The sequence below is a fragment of the Perca flavescens genome, chromosome 2, assembly GCF_004354835.1.
Source record: "Perca flavescens isolate YP-PL-M2 chromosome 2, PFLA_1.0, whole genome shotgun sequence".
Lineage (NCBI taxonomy): Eukaryota > Metazoa > Chordata > Actinopteri > Perciformes > Percidae > Perca > Perca flavescens.
Window position 1 is genome coordinate 33,576,858 of NC_041332.1, and position 23,056 is coordinate 33,599,913.

Below are 23,056 nucleotides of genomic sequence, written 5' to 3' on the forward strand. Positions count from 1 at the left end.
ACCCACTTTTCAGAGCTTTTTTTTTTAAGATAATTTTTTGGGCTTTTCCGCCTTTAATGGATAGGACAGCTAGGTTGGAAAAGGGAGAGAAAGGGGGGAAGACATGCAAGAAGTCGTTACAGGTCGGACTCGAACCCTGGACCTCTGTGTCGAGGCATAAACCTCTCAGTATATGTGCGCCTGCTCTACCCACGACTGAGCCAACCTGGCCACGCTGATACACACTTAAAACAGTGGGAAGAAACATGTTATGGTCTCATTAGACATGTGTTGTTGTATTTAAATAGAAAGTTTGGGGATTGGTCAGCAGGATAGCGAGGGAGAAAAAAAGGAATGAAAGAACATCGTGAATCATATTGATGTACTGTACGCATCATTTCTGAGACAACAATAACTCAATTATTCTCTGGTGCAGTTTACTGAAACTTGCCTCATTGTATCTGAAGCACTCTCAGCAATCGGAAGGGCTTTCAGATTTTTCAGACTTTCTATAAATATAAAAGGCTAATCATCGCTGCCGTCAACCACATGGCACAGAGGGAATGTGCAGATGACACTCTGAATGATGTATTTTGGTGTTTTTGAATATTTGATCAGCGTTAGGGGAAGAAGTAAGCATTGCATAATTGAACTCATTTTATAAAACGAAAGTGCGAGTGCTAAAATGTGGTCAAGTCCATTTCGGTGCTGACGTTTGCAGACCATCACTATTCTCTTTGCTGAGAAAGATAAATAATGCATGAAATCACAGAAAGCTTTAAAGGAACACGCCGACTTATTGGGAATTTAGCTTATTCACCATAACCCCCAGAGTTAGACAAGTTGATACATACCCTTCTCATCTCCGTGCGTGCTGTAATGCTGTCTGACGGCTCCAGCGGCATCAGGCCAGCACAGAACATGCAGGTGAATGGTTCCAGCAATCCTACTGCTCCGAATAAGTGACAAAATAACGCCAACATGTTCCTATTTACATGTTGTGATTTATAGAGTCACAGCGTGTACAAAAAACAACGTAACATGAGACACAGCCATCTTCTAACAGTAAACAAACCGGGAACTATATTCTCAGGCGGAAGAATATAGTACTTGGGCAGAGTGATATGCTCGCAGCAAGCCTGTCTGAGAATATAGTTCCCGGTTTGTTTACTGTTAGAAGATGGCTGTGTCTCATGTTACGTTGTTTTTTTGTACACGCCAGACTATAGTACAAATCACAACATGTAAATAGGAACATGTTGGCGTTATTTTGTTACTTTTGTCACAATTTGGAGTAGTAGGCTAGTTGGAACCAGTTACTTGCAGGATCTGTGCTAGGCTAAGCTAATGCTGGAACCCTCAGACAGCGTTACAGCACGCACGGAGATGAGAAGGGTATGTATCGACTTGTCTTACTCTGGGGGTTACGGTGAATAAGCTAAATTCCCAATAAGTCGGCGTGTTCCTTTAAAACATAATGTGCTATGGTAGAGGACATGGAGTGCTTACTTCTTTCACACATTAACGACGTTGGTCCAAATTGTTTCTTCAGTAGAAATGAAATCTGTGTTGAGTGATCACACAGCATCGACTGGGGATAGAAATCTCAAATTATCTCTAGATGGGCTCCAACAATATTAAATCCAGTGAGCTGATTGATTCTTCAAGTCATGTGAAGTGTGTGAAGTACTGTAGCTAAGTCAATACAGGTGCATTTTTTTAAATGCTCTGAAAAATAGAACACAGATATCTTAATATGTTTTGAATGTGCAGAATGTTTTGAACATGAGCAGAAATTGCACGTAATCAAGCGTAACTGGCGCACTGCGCAAGCGTCAACACTTAAGTTAGCAGTTAGCTAGCTATGAAGGGTTAAAAGGTTAGGGTTAGGGTTACATCTTGTTACTACGAAGGTGAGTCACGTTTTCATGTGTAATGAATTATAAAGTAGATTATTGCTACGTTGGCCTCATATATTTACTACAACGTTGTGTTGTTGGAGGGTTCAAATAACCACCTGTGTGTTGATGCTTTTGCAGTATGCCAGTTACGTTCGGTAACTACATTCTAGCATCTGCAGGTTCAGTCTGAGATACTGCTAGCCTCAAGCAGCGATGAGAAGTGGGCTACAGAGGTCTGGTAAGCTCACTTCTAACTCCACCGCTCAGCTTATTTTGAAGTTTTTTAAACTTGTAGTTTTCAGCCCCAACTGATGTTGTCTCAAGTGACATCCCTTCATAATATATTATTTTATCAGACTTTTCTGTATATGCAGAAGTACTCCCCAACACTTGGTTTGTGTAAAATTGGTAGCGTTATCCATTAACACCTTTTTTGGCCACTTGGGGGCAGCATACACAAGCCATAAACGCTACTTTGACATATTATCTGCTTTAAAGGGGCGCTATGCAGTTTTGGCAATTTCTTTGCTGTTTCGCTTTCGCTTTTTGCTTGCAGGTTTCTCTATAGAGCCCCCCCTACAGGTTTCTCTATAGAGCTCCTCCTACAGCTTCGGAATAGATATTTGGCAACACTGTGTAAAAACTTGCTCGGTCAGTCTGCCATTTCTCTTTCTCTGTTCCTCCGACAATGCTTTCCTAGCTTTCTGCTTCTTTTTTGCCCGCTCACCCATGACGATAGTGTGAAAAACTCCATCGCTACCTTGTTGATATAGCTAGCCGGTTCCTGTATGTGTGCAGTGCCAGCCAAAAGTTGCAAGGGTGGTTTTTCCGTGCGGGGCTTAGCGTGACAATTGTGATTGGTTTAAAGAAATGCCAATAAACCAGATCATGTTTTTCTCCCATCCCAGAATGCTGTGTGGACTAGCCAGACCCTCCTTCACTCCACAGCATGTGGATGGTCTGGCAAAGCGAGACTATGTTTGTGTTCACCTGATGAATGTGAGTCCTCCGACTCCTGAGGGAAATATCATGTCTTGATGCTTTTGGGACATCACAACCATATCAGTTAAATAAGATGTCATTTCAAATGGCACAGGGTGTGAGATGCTTTATTGGGGTTTAGGGTTGATGAAGCAACAGTTTATTTTCTGTTTCAGATCACCCCCCACAGAAACACACATATCATCCACCCACCCCACCCACCCACCCCACCCCCCATCCCCCACCCACCCCACACACACACACACCCAGTGAAGCTGTAATAGGCTGACTGAGGGCTGACGTTGGTAAAGTGTGGAAGATAAGTGTATGAGGGGGAGAGAGGGAGGGAGGGGAGGATAAAGAGGAAAGTGGGGAGAAGGGAGCTGACAAACAGAGAGGGAGAACAAAAATGGAGAGAGCGTTCATTATCAGATCTAGTCTCGGCGGTCCATGTAATTATCTCCTCCGCTCCTTCACTTTGAATAACTTTTCATTGCTCGCTAAACTACAATGTTCCGACAACTAAAAATAACAACCTACTGCATAACCTCCATCCTGCATTCAATCCGCCAAGGGATTTTGGGACAGAGGAAAAAATATTACACCCGCTCCCTTCTCCTCTCCTTCTTCGCCCTGCCTCCCCCGCCTCCCACTCCATCTCTGTGCCCGCCCTCGGCCTCCATCTCTCCTCCGATCCCTCTCTTTCTCGCCCTCACTGGGTTTCACTTGGAGGACATGGTGTAGCAGCCGTGTGGGTGCCACTGCATGTCGCGGATGCGCCTAATGGACTGCATCTGGGGGTAGCGGGCGCCGTACTCGTTGAAGTGCCTGAATTCGCCCTTCTCCAGCAGGTACTGGCTGCCACGGTAGCCGGGGAACTGGTAACCCACCCAGCTGGGGAGAGAGAGAGAGGAAAAGGAGAAATGACAATCTGGAAAGTGACGAGGAAAAGTGTTTAGGAGAACATTAGGAGAAAATTTATTCAAGAAAAGAAAACACAAGGTTGGAAGATGAGTAAACCGGTCAAGTAAAAAGGGTAGAGAAATATGCTACATGAGAAGCACAGATGTAGAGGGAGGATAAACATCAAAACAAATGAAGACATCGATCTGTTTGTCATGCTGTCAGATGCCGAGCCACAGATGTTTCAGACGTGAAGTAATCACAAGATTTAAGAAACAGTGTCTGCTGTCTGCCACACCTCTCAGAGCACAGAAACGCTGAGCTGCTGACGTCCATGACACCCTCAGTGAGTTGCTGATGGAAGAAAAAAAAAAAAAAAGCCTCTATTCCTGAACTTCCTCCCAGAGCTCTCAGATAGTTGATGATGTGCTGCAGTTTCTGCTAGTTTGAGAATGACGACACTGTGGAAACTGCCTGACACATGCAGCAGTACACGGAGCTTGACTTTTTGATGCAGCTGTTGCAAAAGCATGGTGCAATGTTTGTAGCAGGCATTATTAAAAACAATGATGATTTGACAATTGGGAGCCACAAATAGAGAAAGGATTTGAGATAGCTGAGCTACAACTCAATAGAGAGTTAGATTCTCAAGTCTGTACCATAGGCTGTATAAAATGTGGACGTAGTCCAAGGCTGTAGTACTCGAGTCTGGTCTTGGTCTTGAGTCCACTTTTTGTTAAGTATTGCAATTGTCTTGCCTGTCTCGTGCCTTGTTGGATCTAAAATTGTCTTGGACTGAGAACTGGTCAAGTTGTTCCTGGTTACTGAATTGGGATCAGTTGTACAGAACAGTGTCTAAATTCTATGCATTGAGTAGTTTGATGTTAGCAGATCTCTTTCTTGTTTATAGATCCATCTTAACTACATAGTCACTATGTTAGTATTGGAAAGGCATTTTTAATTGCTTATTATGGTCTTTAACAAAAGTCGATTTGCTCTGGACTTGGTCTAGACTTGGAATCGACTTGACTTGGATTCTATTTAGTTGGTCTCAACTAGCCCTGACGTAGTCTCCGTCACGTCACCCATAGGTTTCTGAAGAGCCAAAATGAAGCTCATCTTGGCGGTGCCTGACGTCGCCTAACTCCCGGCTGATCCAAAAATGGGCAAAGAGTTTATGTGGAGCACGGTGGAGCTGAGGTGGGCTCAATGAATCCTACAGTCTATGCTCGCCTCCTGTGATTGCCCCCACTTATCGCTCAAAGCGGCACACCCTTAACTATGCAGATCTGTAAGCCTGAATATAATTTGAAAGGGTGAGTTACATAAAACTTCTCCCCCCGCCCTCCCATGACAGTTATCATGAAGGGGGAACTTAGTTACAGAGACCAAAACTGTTGGGTTTTTTTTGAACCAGGATGTAAACATGTTTATTTCTGCTGTAAATTTGGGCATTTTAACATGGGATATGGGGGTCTATGGAGATTGACTCCCTTTTTGGAGCCAGCCTCAAGTGGCCATTCGACCAACTACAGTTTTGGCACTTCCGCGTTGGCTTCATTTGTTAGCCCTGGGGGTTGCTGCTTGGTCTGCACGCTAAATATGAAGCTTAGCTTAGCATAGTTTAAAGACTGGAAACAACAAACCAGGATTTGTCAGTTTGGCAAACTCTGCCTACCAGCCCCTCTAAAGCTCAATTCTGGTTGGTTTACTCTGTACAGAGCCAGGCTAACTGTTTCCAGTCTTTATGCTAAGCTAAGCTATAGCAGTATCGATCTTCTTTTCCAAGTCTTGGCAGAGAAGCAAGTAAGCAAAAAGGCAAGAAAATGCCCGTAACACGTTGCCACGCTACTCACGTTCCACAGCTGACCATGATGCTGCCCACTCTGTCGGTGAAACCGTAAGAAAACAGGCTGGGGACATCATCGTCCATGATCTCCATCTTACGGCCCTTGAACTCTCCGACCTCATACAGGCAGATCTTGTGCTTCTCGGGGTCCTAGAAGATGGTGGTGGGGGGAGAAAAAGAAGGGGAAGCAGTTGAAATGAGCAAAGATAGTAGATGAAGTCAGACCACTGGTTTCCTAAACAGCAGGGGGTTTACCATGCGGACGGGCCTAAAGGACAGCAGGTAGTCGTTCTTCTGGCAGTTGCTCCAGGAGTCCCAGCGGGGGTACTCGCCCTTCTCCAGGATGAACATCTCCCCACAGAAGTTCATCTGCTCGTAGCCCACAAAGCTGAGGAGGGGAGGGGTCACAAGGACAAGAGGGGAGTAAGGTGATGAGCTCCAAAGTATGATGGACAATCACTGTGTTGCCTTTAAATGGAGCACTCCACTGATTTCACACACAAAGATCTTTTTATTCATCACGAAGAGTACTACTCAGTTGTGTGAGTTTTCCAAAGCTTGACAAAATAACCCTGATAATCTCACTCTGGATGTCCCCTTCATGCTTTGAGGACTATGTTGTCCCTTTTGTCCTGTCTTCTTTCTACTTGCTTATTTGCTCTGAAAGAAATCATCTCCTTAAGAGCGGCAAAGATTAATCGATTAATCGGTTAGTTGTCAACTATTAAACGAATCACCAACTGTTTTGATAATCAATTAATCGGTTTGAATCTTTTTTTTAATGAAAATAAAGAGGTCAAAATTCTCTGATTCTAGCTTCTTAAATGTGAATATTGTCAAGTTTCGTCACTCCTCTGTGACAGTAAACTGAATCTCTTTGAGTTTTATGGACCAAACAACTAATCGATTAATCAAGAAAATAATCAACAGATGAATCGAACAATGAAAATAATCGTTAATCGGCCCTAATCTCCTTAATTGTCATTTAATTATTTATTGGTCCCCACTGATACATGATTGACTGATTGCTGTACTACTTTCCTCTCAGTCATTGCTGTATGTTGCTTTGTCATGTCATTAGTTTAGGTATTGAAGTTCATCTAAATGCTGCACTCTCTGCAAATCACTCGGGGATAAAAGCTTCCGCTACATGCCTAAAAATGTGAAGTGTATAATGTCACATAATGGTGAGGTACAATTTCGACATCACCAGCGATGTGCTCAGAGGAGTGTGGGTGTTGGGTACAGTATGATTACATGCAGGTGGGTGTGTATGTGCGCGTGCAGCGGTACGTATGTGCACACGCAGGCTACTTACGGTCCGCAGGTGACGCGCAGGGAGCGCACCTTGTCCATTCCTATGTCACACACATTCATACACTCGCTGTTGATCTCAATGCAGCGGCCCTGGAAGTTCTCCTGGTCGTACACACACATCTGAATATTTGGGGTAAAGGAAAGAGAATGAGAGTGAGAAAGCAGGACGCACAGGTCCAAGGCAACACTTGAGGAGAGTAGAAATAGGACAAAAAGACAAAAGATGAGCACATAAGAAAGAGGTCGAGTAAAATGAAGTGACTGTGTTGTGATTACAGTGGCTGAACGCACTGAAGCCTCACATGGTAGCCTATGTTTCTGTCAGTTGTGGTAGTCGACCGCCCACACACCGAGCGGTAAGACCCAGCAGGTTTGTGATGATGATCAGAAGGTAAACTGTTAGCGTGAGGCCAGCTGCGGTATATCTGTAGATTTTTGATCATTGGTTATACATGTGGGGTGCAGTGTGTGTGTGTGTGTGTGCGTGTGTGTGTGTGTGTGTGTGTACCTTGTAGGCCATGTTGCCCATATCAGACATCTTGTTCTGAGCCTTCCCGTCAGTCTGGGAAGCAGACTTGGATTTCTCTCCTCCGGCAGACATGATGACTGAAGAGAGAGAGAGAGAGAGAAGATAAAGAGGCCTGAAATCAGACTTTAATATCTGTCTTTTACTGTCAAATTAAGAGACTTAGGGTGGGAAAGGGGGTTAAACATTATGTTTATATTATTTCAAAAGCTAAGCCCACTCCACTGATGTTAATATTTTTCTTTGACTAAGGAAAGAGATGACACCCTACTCACAATAACTCAACATATCAAAGTAATATAACATAATAGTATATGTAAAAATTAAGATTATACTCCGTTTAGCAAAAATACATTAAACAAATAACCCTTTCCCTTTCCTGACCGCCACACCCCACCCCTAATAACTTTCATACAATCCCTAGCACAGCTGAATTTAGGTCAGACTTTACCACACACATTACTATCTGGTCCCTTGTTCTGCTTTACATGTATGGTATAAAACCTTTTTGCATCAAAAAACATCAAAACATCAAAAAGTAGCAGTCTACTGACAAAAGGACGCTACAGTACAAAACCTGCAGTACCCTTTTAACACACGCATATAACATACATTACATATAGACAGATTTTTTAAAAAGAAAACGTAACTTACATGCAATTAAAAGTGCTGTGTTTGTGGAACCAACTAGATTTTTAAGAGTTTTAGGTTCAACCAGTCAAGCATTTTAAACATTAGTTTTAACCATAATTTATACCCCGAATAAACTCAAATGTTTATTCTGAGTATAAGAGATTATATGACAGCTATTGGATTCATCCAAAAAGATATTCACTTCATAACTGGAGCTCGAACTACAAAAGACTTTTCTCATCATTAGGTTTTACGTCAGGTTATTCTTGCTCTCTACCTCCCTTCTGTCTTTTCTTTTCTCCTTCTGTATGATGTTTGTCCACTGTCTTACCTGTTATGCAGTGTGTGGGTAAAGGAGTAGACTCGGGGCTGAGACTGGTGGTCTGTGTGAGGCACCAGGCCCCTCGGCGCTTTTATATGCTGGCGCCCAGAGAGAGGGGATTAGAGACACAGAAACAAACTCGCTGAGCTCACAGCCCCCACAGAATAGAAATACCCCCATCATCAAAGAGAGAGAGAGAGGCAGAGAGAGAGAGAGAGAGAGGGGCAGAAAGAAAGCCAAAGAGATATAGGTAGAAGATACGAATATGAGGAATCAAATGTGACAAACTGAAAATCAATGTATATTTGAGAAGACCTGATGGAAGACAAAATAGCATCATAATAACTTGATCATGACCAGTGGTGGAATGTAAAAAAGTACATTTACTCAAGTACCGTACTTCAGTACAAATCTGAGGTACTTTACTTGACTCTTTTCTTTTCATGCCACTTTCTACTTCTACTCCGCTACCTTTCAGAGGGGAAGATTGTACCTTCTACTCCACTACATTCGTCTGACTTTTTTAGTTACTAGTTACTTTACAAATTAAGATATTTGCACACAAAGTACATGTAGTGTCCATATACAGGCCTAAAAGTCCAGCTGAAATGATTAGCTCATGGAACACTTAGCTGATTGACAGAACTGTTTGGATTGTTTCCAGTTTCTAAAATGGGAGGATTTTTCTACATTGAGTACTTTTACTTTTAATACTCTCAAGTACATTTTCCCGATGATACTTACACAGTTTTAGAGTTAGTTTTAAAGTAACATTTTCAATGCAGGACTTTCACTTGTTACAGAGTATTTTTTACAGTGTGGTATAAGTACTTTTCCTCAAGTAAAGGATCTGAATACGTCTTCTACCACTGATCATGACATGAATCCATAAACCCAAAAGGGAGTTCAGTCAGTAAGCTGCTACGAACGAAAGCCCTAACCCCCCCCCAAAAAATCACAGCCATGCTGACCATGAAGAGCCCGTCGCAAAAATAATTATTCACTGCTATTCCCATCAGTGTTGTAATCAAGAGGCGCTGGGACAAACAATAACAGGAAAAGCAATAAGCTGTGAGAAGCAATAAAGTCTCTGTTCCAACTCCGGGTGAGCAGAACGGTTCACAGTGTGCATGGACAATAATCGGAATCTCTCTCCTCAAGCTTTGGGAGAAAGCTATTAAATTAAAGCCCTCTGTCTTTTTTCTTACGTGGGTGGGTAAAATATTGCAGTGGGTGTTAGTCCATGAGGTGCTTCTACCAAAAGCGCACACGAGGGAACCAGCAAACTGGTCGAACATAGCTCTAAACACACAATACTTTTGCGGATTTAAGAATTTTTAAGGCCTAAAATTTAGATTAATTTTAGACCTTTTAAAACCCCGTGGAAACCCTGACGCGTGACATCAAGGTTTCACGTGTACTGATGAAGGCAGGAAGGGGGGGCTCTTCACCAGATGAGATCCCAGAGTCCAACTCATGTCTTGGATTCAGGGATGGGCCTCTTTATTCCTGCAATTTGAATTTCCTCAAATCCTCACGCTCAAGTGGGGATCAGGGAGAGGACTGAGCAAAAGGGCTGAATCCCACACCTCCCTCTCAGTGACTGTTGGATGTCTAAGAAGTCACGTGAATGTAGAAAAAAAGAGGGGAAGTGTCTGACAAAAAGGTGGGAGTTAAGTGGGCACATCTCTTATTTATGCAACCTTGTCTAAAGCTGAAGATCTTTGCCCGAACCTGACTCTCAATTTCTATCATTTTACACGGCTCTGGCCCGGGCTCGGGCTTGCGCTCTGGGTTGCACGGTAAATGATCAGGTGATGCGTTTCGATTAGCGCGAAAACGGATGCTGAGGAGGTGAAACGGAGGCTGGCCTCTGGCGATTACGTTTTGGTTGCACCGGCAAAGAAAGCAAAGTCTGAGGTGTGGAAAACTTTTGAGAGTGCTGAGACGTTAATGATGTTACACAGGACTTATTTTATTTCTTTGTTCCAACTTCCAAGTGGCCTATAGCCTACGTTAGTCATGAATAAATGGCGTTAAAAAATTTATAAATGACTCATTCTTGACAAAAGGCAAAAGAGCTGCGTGCATGCTTACATTTGAATAAGGTTGGGCTGTAAACTTTAAAAAGCTGTCAATAAAAATGTACTTTTAACTTTTAAGGCCCGATTACAGCTTTACCCTTGTCTCCCTGTTCTCTGTCCTCTAGAGTTGAGACTGTGGGGGGTGGGGGGTTCAAGGTCCACCATCCAAAAGGACAGTCTAGATCAGGGGTGTCAAACTCAATTTCACTAGGGGACCACAGTGGAAAATAAGAATCACATCAATGTTTAGTTTATTGACATGCTTTTATTTCATTGAAAAAGTCAAACATACTTGACTGTGTTATTGAATGTCTCATATAGCCTTCTCACTTACAGTTTGGGTGACATAAAGCCCCAAAAAAGTCAGCAAAAAAGTAAGCCATCAAAATCAAAAGGTCGAAAAACATCGGAAAAAAACGTTGCAAAAGGCTGCAAAAGACTGAAAAAACAAAAAACGTCAGCAAAACTTTAGAAAAAGAGACAAAACGTTGAAAAAGCTACAAAAACTAGGTGAAATTGATACGCGGCCGGACTAAAATCTGCAAGGGGCCAGATTTGGCCCGCGGGCCTTGAGTTTGACACATGTGGTCCAGCTGATAAAACACTTCTCAGAGCAGATGAGGAAAAAGGAGTGAGGATACATTGTTGTTTTCATTTGATCATTACTTTATTTAAACAGGAAGTTTCTTAAGATACATTATCTCTTTTAAAAGAGACACCGGACCAAAATGGCAGCATAAGTATAGTTTCCGGCTGTTCTTATTCGTTCCTATTTATACCTACGAAAAGTAAAGCACTATTTCATTTGTATATACAGTAAACCACGTAATCGTGAGCCAGGACGCAGTATGAAGTGCGACATAGTCCGCTGTTAGTGTCCCGTGTGAAAACAAAACTCAAAATAGACTTATTTTAACTTACTTTTGTTACATAACTTATGTACATAAGTTACGTTACAAACATACTTATTTGAACCCAAACCACCATCTTTTGCTAAACCTAACCAAGCAGTTTTGTTGAATAAACAGGTTCTGCACTGCAGGGGGCTCGCGCAGGCTGCTCATATTGCTGGACATTCATACTATAATGCACAAAAGCATAACTTTGTAAGAGAAACAAATCGCTGGATGTGGAGACGTTGATAGTTTACATAATAATTCACATTGTAGCATGAGAACACACACAGATAATATAAAACCTTCCCATAGAGCAGGGGCTCCTCAAAGTTAATGCAGGGGGGCCTCCAAATTCTTGTTAATTTTTGTGTTTGTGTTGTTAAGTTTTTTCAAAACAATAAAAAAAATTGTAACACGAATTTAACATATTATTAGCAAATATAAATCCCAAATGATGATAGGCTTACTGGCCTATAGGTAAGGTGGTCACTAAGATAACCATCCCCAGATCCAGTTCTTCCTAGTCACTGTGCCACATGTATGTTTAACATTAAAACATGATTTATAAAATCATGCCAACAACTATTAAGCTACTTTAATATAAAGGCTTTAGGCCGCCCTACACGTTACTTTAGGCCCAGTTTAAGAATATATGTATTTGGGGGTCCCTGATCTATCTCTCTCTCAGTTAAGGGGTCCTTGGCTTAAAAAGACGTTGAAGATCCCTGCCATAGAGGACAATTCAAATAGGCCCTGAACGATAGGACAGATATGATTAAAATCATTAAATTATTAAAATCGACATTACTAATACAGTAGCAAACAATAATGTAAATGAAGGAATGTGTCTTATGATTTAAGAATCTGTAAGTAGCTAACTTAAAGTCCTTGGATTTGGTCAGTTAATAAACTTTAAGAATCACATACTCTAATATTTGCAACGCAGCATATACAGTACAGGCCAAAAGTTTGGACACACCTTCTCATTCAATGTGTTTCTTTATTTTCATGACTATTTACATTGTAGATGCTCACTGAAGGCATCAAAACTGTGAATGAACACATATGGAATTATGTACTTAACAAAAAAATGTAAAATAACTGAAAACATGTCTTATATTTTAGATTCTTCAAAGTAGCCACCCTTTGCTTTTTTGATAACTCTGCAAACCCTTGGTGTTCTCTCAATGAGCTTCATGAGGTAGTCACCTGAAATGGTTTTCACTTCAAAGGTGTGCTTTGTCAGGGTTAATTAGTGGAATTTTTTCCTTTATTAACAAAAAAGCAAAGGATGGCTACTTTGAAGAATCTAAAATATAAGACATGTTTTCAGTTATTTCACACTTTTTTGTTAAGTACATAATTCCATATGTGTTCATTCATAGTTTTGATGCCTTCAGTGAGAATCTACAATGTAAATAGTCATGAAAATAAAAAGGAAACGCATTTGAATGAGAAGGTGTGTCCAAACTTTTGGCCTGTACTGTACGAAGATCCTTTCTCCTGCATAGATATCCTTGGAGCACACAGTATAGGACCAGACATTTTTCACAATCACACATGGCACAGCTGGAAACATGACAGCAACACAACTTCATAATTGGACACTGTGATCTTGCTCCTTATGATCAGACCATACACAGCTGGAGTAATAAGATACTGCTCTGATGGGAAAAGATGAAAAAAGAGCAGAGAAAAGTCAATGCCATTTTCTTTATGTGCGCTAATAAACTATGCTCTTCAAAAAGCCCTTTGATCAATATCTGGAGCATGGCGGAAGTGTGCCTTGAAGTGTGTGAAAGAAATGCACCTTCAGATTCAATCATAAAAATCTAAATTAGCATCCCCAAGTGCCACACTTGACTTAACGAAGAGAATGCCTTTTGATCCTGTTTGGCAAATGCGTGTTGTGTCAATTCCTGCATTCCCCCCCCCCTCCACCCCCTTCACATCAATAAGTGGAGGCATCACTGAGGCTAGAACACCCACTCCTACATGACAGAAACTCTGCGCATTGATCACTCCATCAGTCCATCCATCAGCATCCTCACACTGCCTGTCTTGTGAAAGGTAAACATTTTCGGAAAACTCTTTATCACAGCAACTGTATTCCACATAGTTCACACAGCCCGTCTGAAAAGTTGATATATGTATGTAGTCAGAACCAAACTCTCCAAAATGAAAGTGGAGCATCCTGAGGATCTTCCAGCAGATAATGATGTATACGCACATTAGATTTATCAAGTCAAAGGTAGGCCTGTTTTAGTGCATGATCCTGCCAAATTCATCTTCCTTTCACTCATACATCTGCATGTACCACCTGACAAATTCAGGTTGATGTTGCTGTGGCAACTGTGGCCCCTTGTGTGAAATGATAGACTTGGTGGTTTACAATTAAAACAGCATCAGTGCAAAAAATGTTCTGTGGATGTGACACATAGGCCCCAGCTTAGACTGAAAGTGTTTCATCATGACCACAGTTATTTTTTTTTCTTTCTTCCAAACCACTTTTCTAGCTCCTTTTCATTGTAAGAGAACGCTAGTATATTATTCATTAATTATTATCATTATTAATTGAATTGGTCTGACCCAATTTCCTCGACTTTTGAGAGCCACCACTGAAACAGGCTCCCTGGATGGCTCTCCAAATCCTTCTCATTCTCTGCCTATAGCCCCGGCCATTGTTGCCCTCTATACATGGCACTGCTGACCTATACGAATAGACCAACAACAGCCCCGCATTCCCCACCTCACCTCTGTGCCTGCGCTGTATATGATCTGCTGAGTCGACAGGCCGCATAGGGTCACAAAGAGAGAGAGAGAGAGAGAGAGAGAGAGAGAGCGAGAGCGAGAGGAACGCTCACCGGCGCGCGCACGAGCGCGGGCGCACAAACCGTTTTTTGACGCACCAACAAGAGCACGGAGGAGCGCACGTCCCGTCATTCTCACCTGAGTCAAGTTGATTACAGTTAGCCATAGGAATACGGGAACTCCTCTTCCCTCTGCCCTTCAAAATAAAACCTTATTAGGCCTAGTTCTGAGGCAGGCTCAGAAAAAATGCAGCAACAATAATCATTATTTATTAACTGTTAGGGCCTAACCATCACGTAACACGAATCCTGGGCTCCCATAGTAATGCTCACCCAACTTTTGACATATTAATAACAATTAACGATTATTTTTCTCTATTAAGCAATTCACTGTTATAAAATGACTTCCATTTATGTTATAAATCAGCGAAGAGAAGCCGGAATCAAGGATTTAAAAAAAATAAAATTGGTCTAAAATTTGGTCTAAAATGACGTAAATCAATTAAAATAACTGCTGATGAATATTCTTAATTAATAATTGTAACACGTTATATGGGTGTTATAACGTTCAACAAGAGCTTCATTTTGAAAACCCTAACCGGAAGTGTCTTCCTGAACTCGGGCCAGCTTCACACCTGAAAAACTTGCCTCGTTTACACCATTAGCGCTCGAGAGGCAACACGCGCACACGCGCGAGCACGAAGTTCCCGCGTGGACGCCGGTATAAAACCGAAGCGCCAGGTTCAGACAAAAGTCTACGTAAAGAGGATTTGGTGTGTGAGTAGCGCGAGGACAGCGGAGAGCATCCAGGTAAGCACGAGCGGGAAAATAAACTTTCCCACGGGACGGATTTATTTAGAAATATTTACCGGATGACATGTTTCTAATCCAGATGTTTTAGTTGCTATAGCTCGGCAGTCAGAACACTTTGGCTGCATGAGAAGTTAGATGTCAAATTATTATTTTTTTTTAATTCATATAGAGGGAATTAGTTAGGCCTACAACAAATGGAAACTATTTAATGAAAAAAAAAATAGTTATCCAGTGAATCAAAAGTTGACAATACTCATACATTTAAGTGCTTATTCTCTGATCCATGTATTTTGAGTTTCTTTTCTTTCTTTTTCCACTTTAGAAAATGAACAGATTTACTAAAACCCACATGACTTCACCCATGTACTTCCCTGGCATGGGTACATCCCCCTTCTTTAAGGTGAATTCACACACACGCACACACTCAAACATAAACAGATATATACACACACACAGACACACACAGTATACACACTCATGCCACCCCCTTGTCTTCCCCTGTGTGCAGGTGACTGTGTTTGATCGGGAGCATTTCCAGGGCAAGTGTCTGGAGTTCACCTCCGAGTGCTGCAACATCCATAACTGCGGCCTGGACAACATCCGCTCCATCCGAGTGGAGAGTGGAGCGTGAGTCACAGCCTGTACGCCTGCACGTCTCTGTGGACAGCTGACTGACTGTGTGTGCGCGCGTGCGTGTGTGTGTGTGTGTGTGTGTGTGTGTGTGTGTGTGTGTGTGTGTGTGTGTGTGTGTGTGTGAGACGGAGAGATAATGAGAGAGGAAGTAGTATCCACGCTATACCGCGGGTAGGGCACTCCCAGAATAAGCAGCAGAGGGGAGGTCGTCCTCTTTCTTTCTCACTGCTGCTCTTTCAGATGAAATACTGATAAACGAGCTGTATCAGGAAAACCTGCGGAGATGACGAGGTCTTTCAACCCGTCTGAAAGGCATTTATACCGCAGGAGTTTCACTTTGTGGAGCCTATTCAGAGCTTGTGTACGCGCCTCACCTGTGGTCAACAATTCTCCTCGGTCAGCAGTGGATAACACAAGGCCACATGGCTGTTTTGTTGTGTGATACTTCCATTTCTTAGTGTCAAGCTCCCACTGATGAAAAGCACACAAATTCTTTAGAAATTTCAAACTGCTCTAAACCTATACCTGCTATAATATTGTATACTGTTACTCTATTCTGTGGCCCAGTTTTCACACTGGTAACTCGTTACAATCTTAAAACCTCTGAAAACCTCTTTTCAGATATTACATTTCTCTCGACAACATTAAATATTCATGACTAAATAAGCAACAATCCAAGTTAAAGAAACTTTCTGGGGTATTATCAGTGGTGGGAAGTAAATTTACTCAAGCGTAGTACTTCATTTTTTATGAGGTATTTGTACTTTACTTGAGATTTTCTGTTTAAGGGTAATTTATATATTTTATACTCCACTAGGCAAATATTGTACTTTTTAGTCCACGAGATGTATTTAACACTTAGAGTTACTAGTTTCTTGTCAGATTAAGAAATGACCTCATTTGACTAACTGCGTGTCACTGCTCATGCACACGCATTCATTCTCCCTTGTGGGGGGAGGGGCTTAGGAGACCCTTTGGGCTTTTTTTTAAGTAAGTTATTTAGATACTTCCACCACTGGGTAATATTCATTAAGAGAAGCTCTGCTTCATCAGGACTGTGTGGCTGCGGTTTGATCAGATCTGACTGACAGTGCCCCTACTAAAATCATTAGCCTACATTGTGATTCAAATGTTGCTTAATTCTGATTGGTTTATGGACTATGTGACATCACCTTTTCTTAAACCAGTGAGAAGAACACAGAGAAAAACAGAAATACAGAAATCTCTCATGTAAAATAACCAAAACTGTTGCTAGAAAATATGTTATTGGGGCCTTTAGTATGAGCCATATTTGTTAAACCCCAAAGGTACAATCAAATGGTTCAACTTCATGATTCAGGAAGCAACAGCCCGTTACCATAACTACCCAACACGGTATTGCCCAGTTGTCATGTACTTCCAAATGCATAAATGTCTCAAAGATTATTTGTTTTAATCGTGCAAATATAATGGGGCAAGTGTAATGATGTAGGTGGTAGGTTAGCAGTAGTGTTTAATACCTCATTCAGTTTGCTTGCTTTCAGTTTGGTTTGTTTTGCCTGTCTGTCAGCAGGATTACGGATAAATTACCAGCCGGATTTCCATAGAAATTGGTGGAAGGGTGTAGCATGGGCCAAGGAAGAACCCATTACATTTAGGTGCGGATCCGAATCACGGGGCAGAGACACAAATTATTTATCACTTTCGCTAGCATTGCGAGATAGGGCATGGCCTTGGCAGAGGTCTGCGAGTGCCCTTCTAGTTTTTTTCATTATTTTGTTCAGTGATTGTGAAAATGCTCCAACAAACGATTATGTGGATGATCAAAAGTAAGATTTGATAATTGTCCAACGTTCCTTATGTCCAGGGCTGGGTACCGAATTCAGTACTTTTTAGGCACCTACCGAATTGCCTCCTTTGTATCGAGTATCAAAAGATGGCTCGTAATTGGATACCAAAGTTCAGTACCTAAGGAGCAAATTGCATCAGCATCAGTGAGCCAATCAGCATGCTGCATGCTTCTACCAAGATCTAACAATGATGCTGATTGGCCGTCTAACGTTACATGTCGTAGAGGCAGGCAGGAAAAGCTCTATGTTACGACAGAGACGGAGCTGAAAAATAAATAAAAAGATTTCTTAAAAATGGATTTTATAAAATTGGCATCGAAAAAAGTATCGTTTAGGACCCGTAACAAAGTCACAGTATTGGTATTCGTACCGGTATCGAACATTTTTAAGCGATACCCAGCCCTACTTATGCCTCAGTGTTAAAGCATGCATAAGTCTATATAGTAATAATAATCTACTTACCCAAGGCAATGATTACATTGACACACCATCAGATATACTGATTGGAATTCTATTTCTAAATATAAACTCTTAAATTAGTTACAAAGGTTATATTTTCAGCTTGAATTGATACCCTTTAGTGACAGTTCTGCCACAATTAGATGTTTAATTATTTCTTGTTTTCCAGATCAGTGATTGAATTTCTTCAAGCTTTGGGAGACGCACTGTAATTACTGTACTTTTGTCATTTATATAAAAGTATTTAATGTGCACATTAGGAAATTAACTTTATTGTCCCAGCATTTGGTTATATTCAAACTGAATCAGCAACTTTTTTTCTTGTTGCGTGGGTAGGAAGTGCCTAAATAATGCAGTTGTGTTTTATTAACTGCAACTGTCATTATACAGTATATTTCCAAAGAGCTTTTCTTGGTTGGAAAGAGTGCAGTCTCTTCCTCTGTTTACATCAAGCAGCCATCTGTTAGTGACTCCTCACAGGCTAAGAAAACATTTTGAACTCTTAAATAATTCAGGAGCTTAATTCTCCTCTCCTCTTAGTACACTTGTGCCACCCTCGGTATTTTGACGCACTTCAGACCAAAACTTTACTCTGAGCAGCTTTATACATAACAGCCCAGACAGCCTTAGTCATGCTGTGTGCGTAGAGTTTGCCGAGGTCAGAGTAGTGATTCGCCAAACACCTGCTGACTTCAGCAGCTGAATGCAGACATAGCTCCAGTTTTTCTGAGCGAAAAGTAGTGTGAATTGATTGTGCAATTTGTAGCCTAAGGAAAATACAATCCCTGAATACCAACTTGATCACTTTTGTAGAAACTGAGTGGATGGATGGCAACCCGCAAAAGTTACTGGCTTTATTCAGAACCAAATATTAGCCCAATGAGCACCCAGGGCCTCTGTAGAGTCGCTTGCTTTTTATTTCCATGTTGTTAAGTTAAACTGACCGATTGTCCTGCCTTGGTTGTTGAGAGATGTATCCAACTCCTCGAGGTTTCAGAGCCAAAGGAACAGAACTATTTTATTTTATTTGTTTATAAAAACTTGAAGGAGAACCAAAGTTGCAATGTTTTACAACTGTGATATATCAATTCTGAAAAATGAATTGGACATTTTTAATCGTCAGTCATCATTTTGTGAGAATAGCAGCCACATTTTAAAAGTGGTGGATATTACCTTTAGGGATTAAACTGTCTGATTTAGGACACTTTGGCACTGTTGAAAATGTTCAATGTAAAAAACACAGGATCCTCACAACTGAGTGCACTGTTTCCTGTGTCCACTAAAGGGACAGAACTGGTTTAATGTCCCGTTTGTAGACTGTGCTCCCTCTCCTGGTTTGCTTTATTCTCCTCTCACCCTGTCTAGTGTTACCTGTCTGTTCTATGTTCATGTACTGATTTCAGACACTGCTTACTGCTGTTACTCACCCATCTGACCATTTCACTTCTCTATTTCACCCATGGGTCCAGATGGGTGGGATTCGAGCACCATGACTTCCAGGGCCAGCAGTTCATCCTGGAGAGGGGCGAGTACCCAAACTGGGATGCCTACAGTGGCTCCCTGTCCTACCACAACGAGCGCTTCATGTCCTTCCGCCCCATCTACTGCGCTGTGAGTACATGCAGAATAAGACATAGGAAGAGAGAAGCGGGAGTGAAAGAGCGAGAAAGGCCGAATGGAAATGAGAAGATAGTGAGTGACAGAGTGATGCCACACAGCAAGTGACTGAAACAAAAATAGAAATGAGACAACTGGGGGCTGAATGTCTGTTGCTCTGTACGTCTGTCTGACAGGCCTAACACTAGGGCTGCGTAGGGCTGGGCGATATGGAGAAGATCAGATATCACCATGCTCTTGACCAAATACATTGAAAGCGATATTGCGACAACATTGTAGGGTTGACAATTGGTGCTTTCACAAAATATTATAATAAGATTTGTGATCAATAATCATCAATAATGTGGATATCATGTCTAAGTGGGTAAAGGCAAATATTAGAACAGCTAGAACAGTCTGGTAAGTTCAGAAAATGACATCACTTAACCAGGAAAAGACAACACTTATGCCATATTATGATATCCAAAATCTAAGACGATATCTAGTCTCATATCACGATATCCATTTATATTGATATATTGCCCAGCCCTAGGGCGTAATCGCGAAATTTAAATCGCGGTTACGATTTCAGCTCACAATGATCGCAAAAACAGAATAATCGAGAAAAACAATATTATTAAACTCTTACTTTGTCTTGTGTTCTTAATGGAGAAAACACATTTCAAATGGGAAAAGTGTCCACACTTTGTTTAACCTTTTCACTGTTCCATAATTTCCAACATCTTTCCGAAGTCAATGACACTAGCTCTCTGTTGCACCCCCCCCCCCACACACACACACACACACACACAGTCTCACCACAGCAGCCGTATGATGATCTTTGAGAGAGAGAACTTCATGGGCCAATGCACCGAGCTGTGCGACGACTACCCCTCCCTGCAGGCCATGGGCTGGTTCAGGCCCGAGGTGGGATCCATGCACGTTCAGTGTGGAGCGTAAGTCCCTGCTTCACCCCAACACATTCTAGTTCTAGTCTGTTGCCGGTTAGCATGTTGTGAGTAAAAGTGAGCCAACAAAAGACAAAAAAACAACCTAATTACTTGCACTGAGACAAAAAATTTGTTGGCCCACCTATCTACAGCCAGGGTAGACCGTGATAAGCCCTATTTCAACAAACGGTGGCGTATTCCTTTAAGCAAAGGACCCCTTAACTGAGAGAGATGGATCAGGTACCCTATCTTATATACTACATATATTGTATAAAATGAAGTTGTGTATTAAACTAGGCCTACAATAACGTGTGGGTCTTTTTAGTGCATAAAAGAGCTAATAAAATAATAGTTGTTGGCATGACTTTTTTAAATCATGTTTTAATACTAAACGTACATGGGGCACAGTGACTCCTTAGGATGAACTGTATCTGTGGATCTGTGGAGACTCTTAGAGACTACCTTACCTATGGGGCAATAAGCCTGTTTATAGACTGATTTAAATTTGCTAATAAAATGTTGGATTCATGTTAAGACGCTTTAGTTTTTGAAAAAAAAACTCAAAAAAATTAACAATAATTTGGTGCAAAACCATACACATTTTTTTCTAGATCTGGGTACAAAAAAGGATCAAATGCAGGTATCGTTTGACTGAAGAAGTTCCGATACTACTTGGTACTGGGTTATTTCGTTTGATACCTTAAAGGTTTCGAGTACAGATGTACCCAGCCCTACACACTTTACTCTCAAGTCGGTTCTTCTCAGCGTGTCTGCTTTTTTTTTTTCTCCTTCTGCACCGGATTTTTAATGAATACATTTCATCCTCCACACTTTGATCTATAAAACGCTGAACTCCCGCTTAAATGGTCCCTCTTGAGTAGCTTCAAAAAGTCCCCAAACAGTTGTTGCGCCTCTTTCTCAAAGCTGGATCACACCTATATTCAGCGAAATATTAAAAACCATGATGTCATTGTTCTTAGCCACCCTAGCAGCATGGCTTTAGGGATGGCAATGTCGATTGGTCCACTGTTTGGATCCAGACTGAAATATCTCAACATCTCCAGGACCGCTGTTGTATTTTGTTGCTATAAAATGTTCCACTCAGTTCATTTATACCTTTTCAATTCTTTAACATATGCATTTAATCTGAATACCACCTGGAGAAATTCTTACTGTAAAGCAAGTCAGAAACATTTAAATGAGCTTTTCTTACTTACCTTCTTGAACCTCTTCCCCCTGCCTCTGTCTTTCTTCAGCTTTGTGTGCTATGAGTACCCGGGCTACAGAGGCCAGCAGTACATCATGGAGTGTGAGAAACACAGCGGAGACTACCAGCACTGGAGGAACTGGGGCTCCCACTGCCAGACTCCCAAGATCCAGTCCATCAGACGCATCAGGGACTGAGATGGAACGGATTAGGACTGGCAACAGCCACGGCTCAGGCTCACACCTGGACGCTGTGCTTTAGAGGTTTGACTATGGGCCAAAAGCCTGAACTTTAGATTTGTTTCGGAGTTTAAGGCTTGAATTGTCAGGACCGCAACTACAACGCAAACCATCAGTGACGTAGAAGCTACCTCTTTATCCCCGCTCATATTCATATTTCTGTTAAGACTCATTTTGTTTTGGTACAAATAAAGCTCAGATTGAGAACCTGAGAAGTCCTTTGTTTCATTCCTGTGTGAGTGCACGTACTGTATGCAAAGAGAATGTAAGCACAGAGATGTCATGTTTTAAATGCAAAACACATCAACTAAAGAAGCAGTTTAAATTACTATCAGCTTTTGATTGGTTAGAACGACTAAAACTTAAAGCAGGACACTTCAACGTTTTATAAGCCGGGGACCCCTTGACAGAGAGATGGATGAGGGACCCCTACTACATATATTGTATAAAATTAAGTTGCATATTAAACTGGGCGTACAATAACAAGTAGGGCGGCCTAAAGTATACATACCTTTTTAGTGCATAGAATACTAAGCTATTAAAATAATAAATTAGTTGCCATGATTTTATAAATCATATTTTAATGTTAAACGTTCATGTGGCACGGTGAATCCTTAGGATTAACTGTATCTGTGAATGGCTACCCAAATTTGTATTACATTTTTTCACAAATAGGCTGAATTATATTTGCCAATAATAGTTAGTTTTTGGAAAAATGTATTATAATTTGGTGCCCCCCCGCTGCAGTAACTTAGAGCACCCCCTGTTGAAGATCTCTGACTTAAAGTATTTGTAATCATTTTAGTTAATATAAAGTTAATGCATCAGTAATTTAACACTAGAAACTGGTGTTTGCTGTGTAGGTTGTATTTTTTTTTATGCTTAAATTTTTTTATTTTGAAATTACTTTTTTCAAGTTTAATAAAAGGCCTTCTACTCTTAAATAAGAAAAAGACATCAGCAATTGTAATGATGTAGTCTACATTTATAAATGTCAGGGTATGTGAATGTACTGTCACCATAACTGCAATGACATTTAGTCTTGCTATTCTTTGCACTGGTTGTTCTTTAAAGTTTCCATGGCGATGAGTGATTGCCTATCATAATAAAGTCTCTTACATCGCACCAC

The 23,056-nt window shown here is 41.3% G+C and overlaps 2 protein-coding genes across 2 annotated transcripts; one reads left to right on the forward strand and one right to left on the reverse strand.

The window, feature by feature from the left end:
- Positions 1-3,150: 3,150 nt before the first annotated feature.
- crybb1l2 (crystallin, beta B1, like 2) lies at positions 3,151-14,179 on the reverse strand. Its single transcript, XM_028604262.1, has 7 exons — positions 14,146-14,179; positions 8,421-8,509; positions 7,439-7,536; positions 6,932-7,050; positions 5,869-6,001; positions 5,621-5,763; positions 3,151-3,755 (listed from the first exon to the last, which is right to left on the reverse strand). The coding sequence occupies exons 3-7, from the start codon at positions 7,529-7,531 to the stop codon at positions 3,584-3,586; spliced, it is 660 nt and encodes a 219-aa protein (XP_028460063.1). The 5' UTR covers positions 7,532-7,536; positions 8,421-8,509; positions 14,146-14,179; the 3' UTR covers positions 3,151-3,583.
- Positions 14,180-14,883: 704 nt separating this feature from the next.
- Positions 14,884-22,139, forward strand: LOC114573266 (beta-crystallin A1-2). Its single transcript, XM_028605338.1, has 6 exons — positions 14,884-15,011; positions 15,337-15,414; positions 15,523-15,641; positions 19,405-19,546; positions 20,345-20,487; positions 21,738-22,139. Exons 2-6 carry the CDS (start codon positions 15,340-15,342, stop codon positions 21,883-21,885), a joined length of 627 nt encoding a protein of 208 aa, XP_028461139.1. The 5' UTR covers positions 14,884-15,011; positions 15,337-15,339; the 3' UTR covers positions 21,886-22,139.
- The last annotated feature ends 917 nt before the right edge of the window (positions 22,140-23,056 follow it).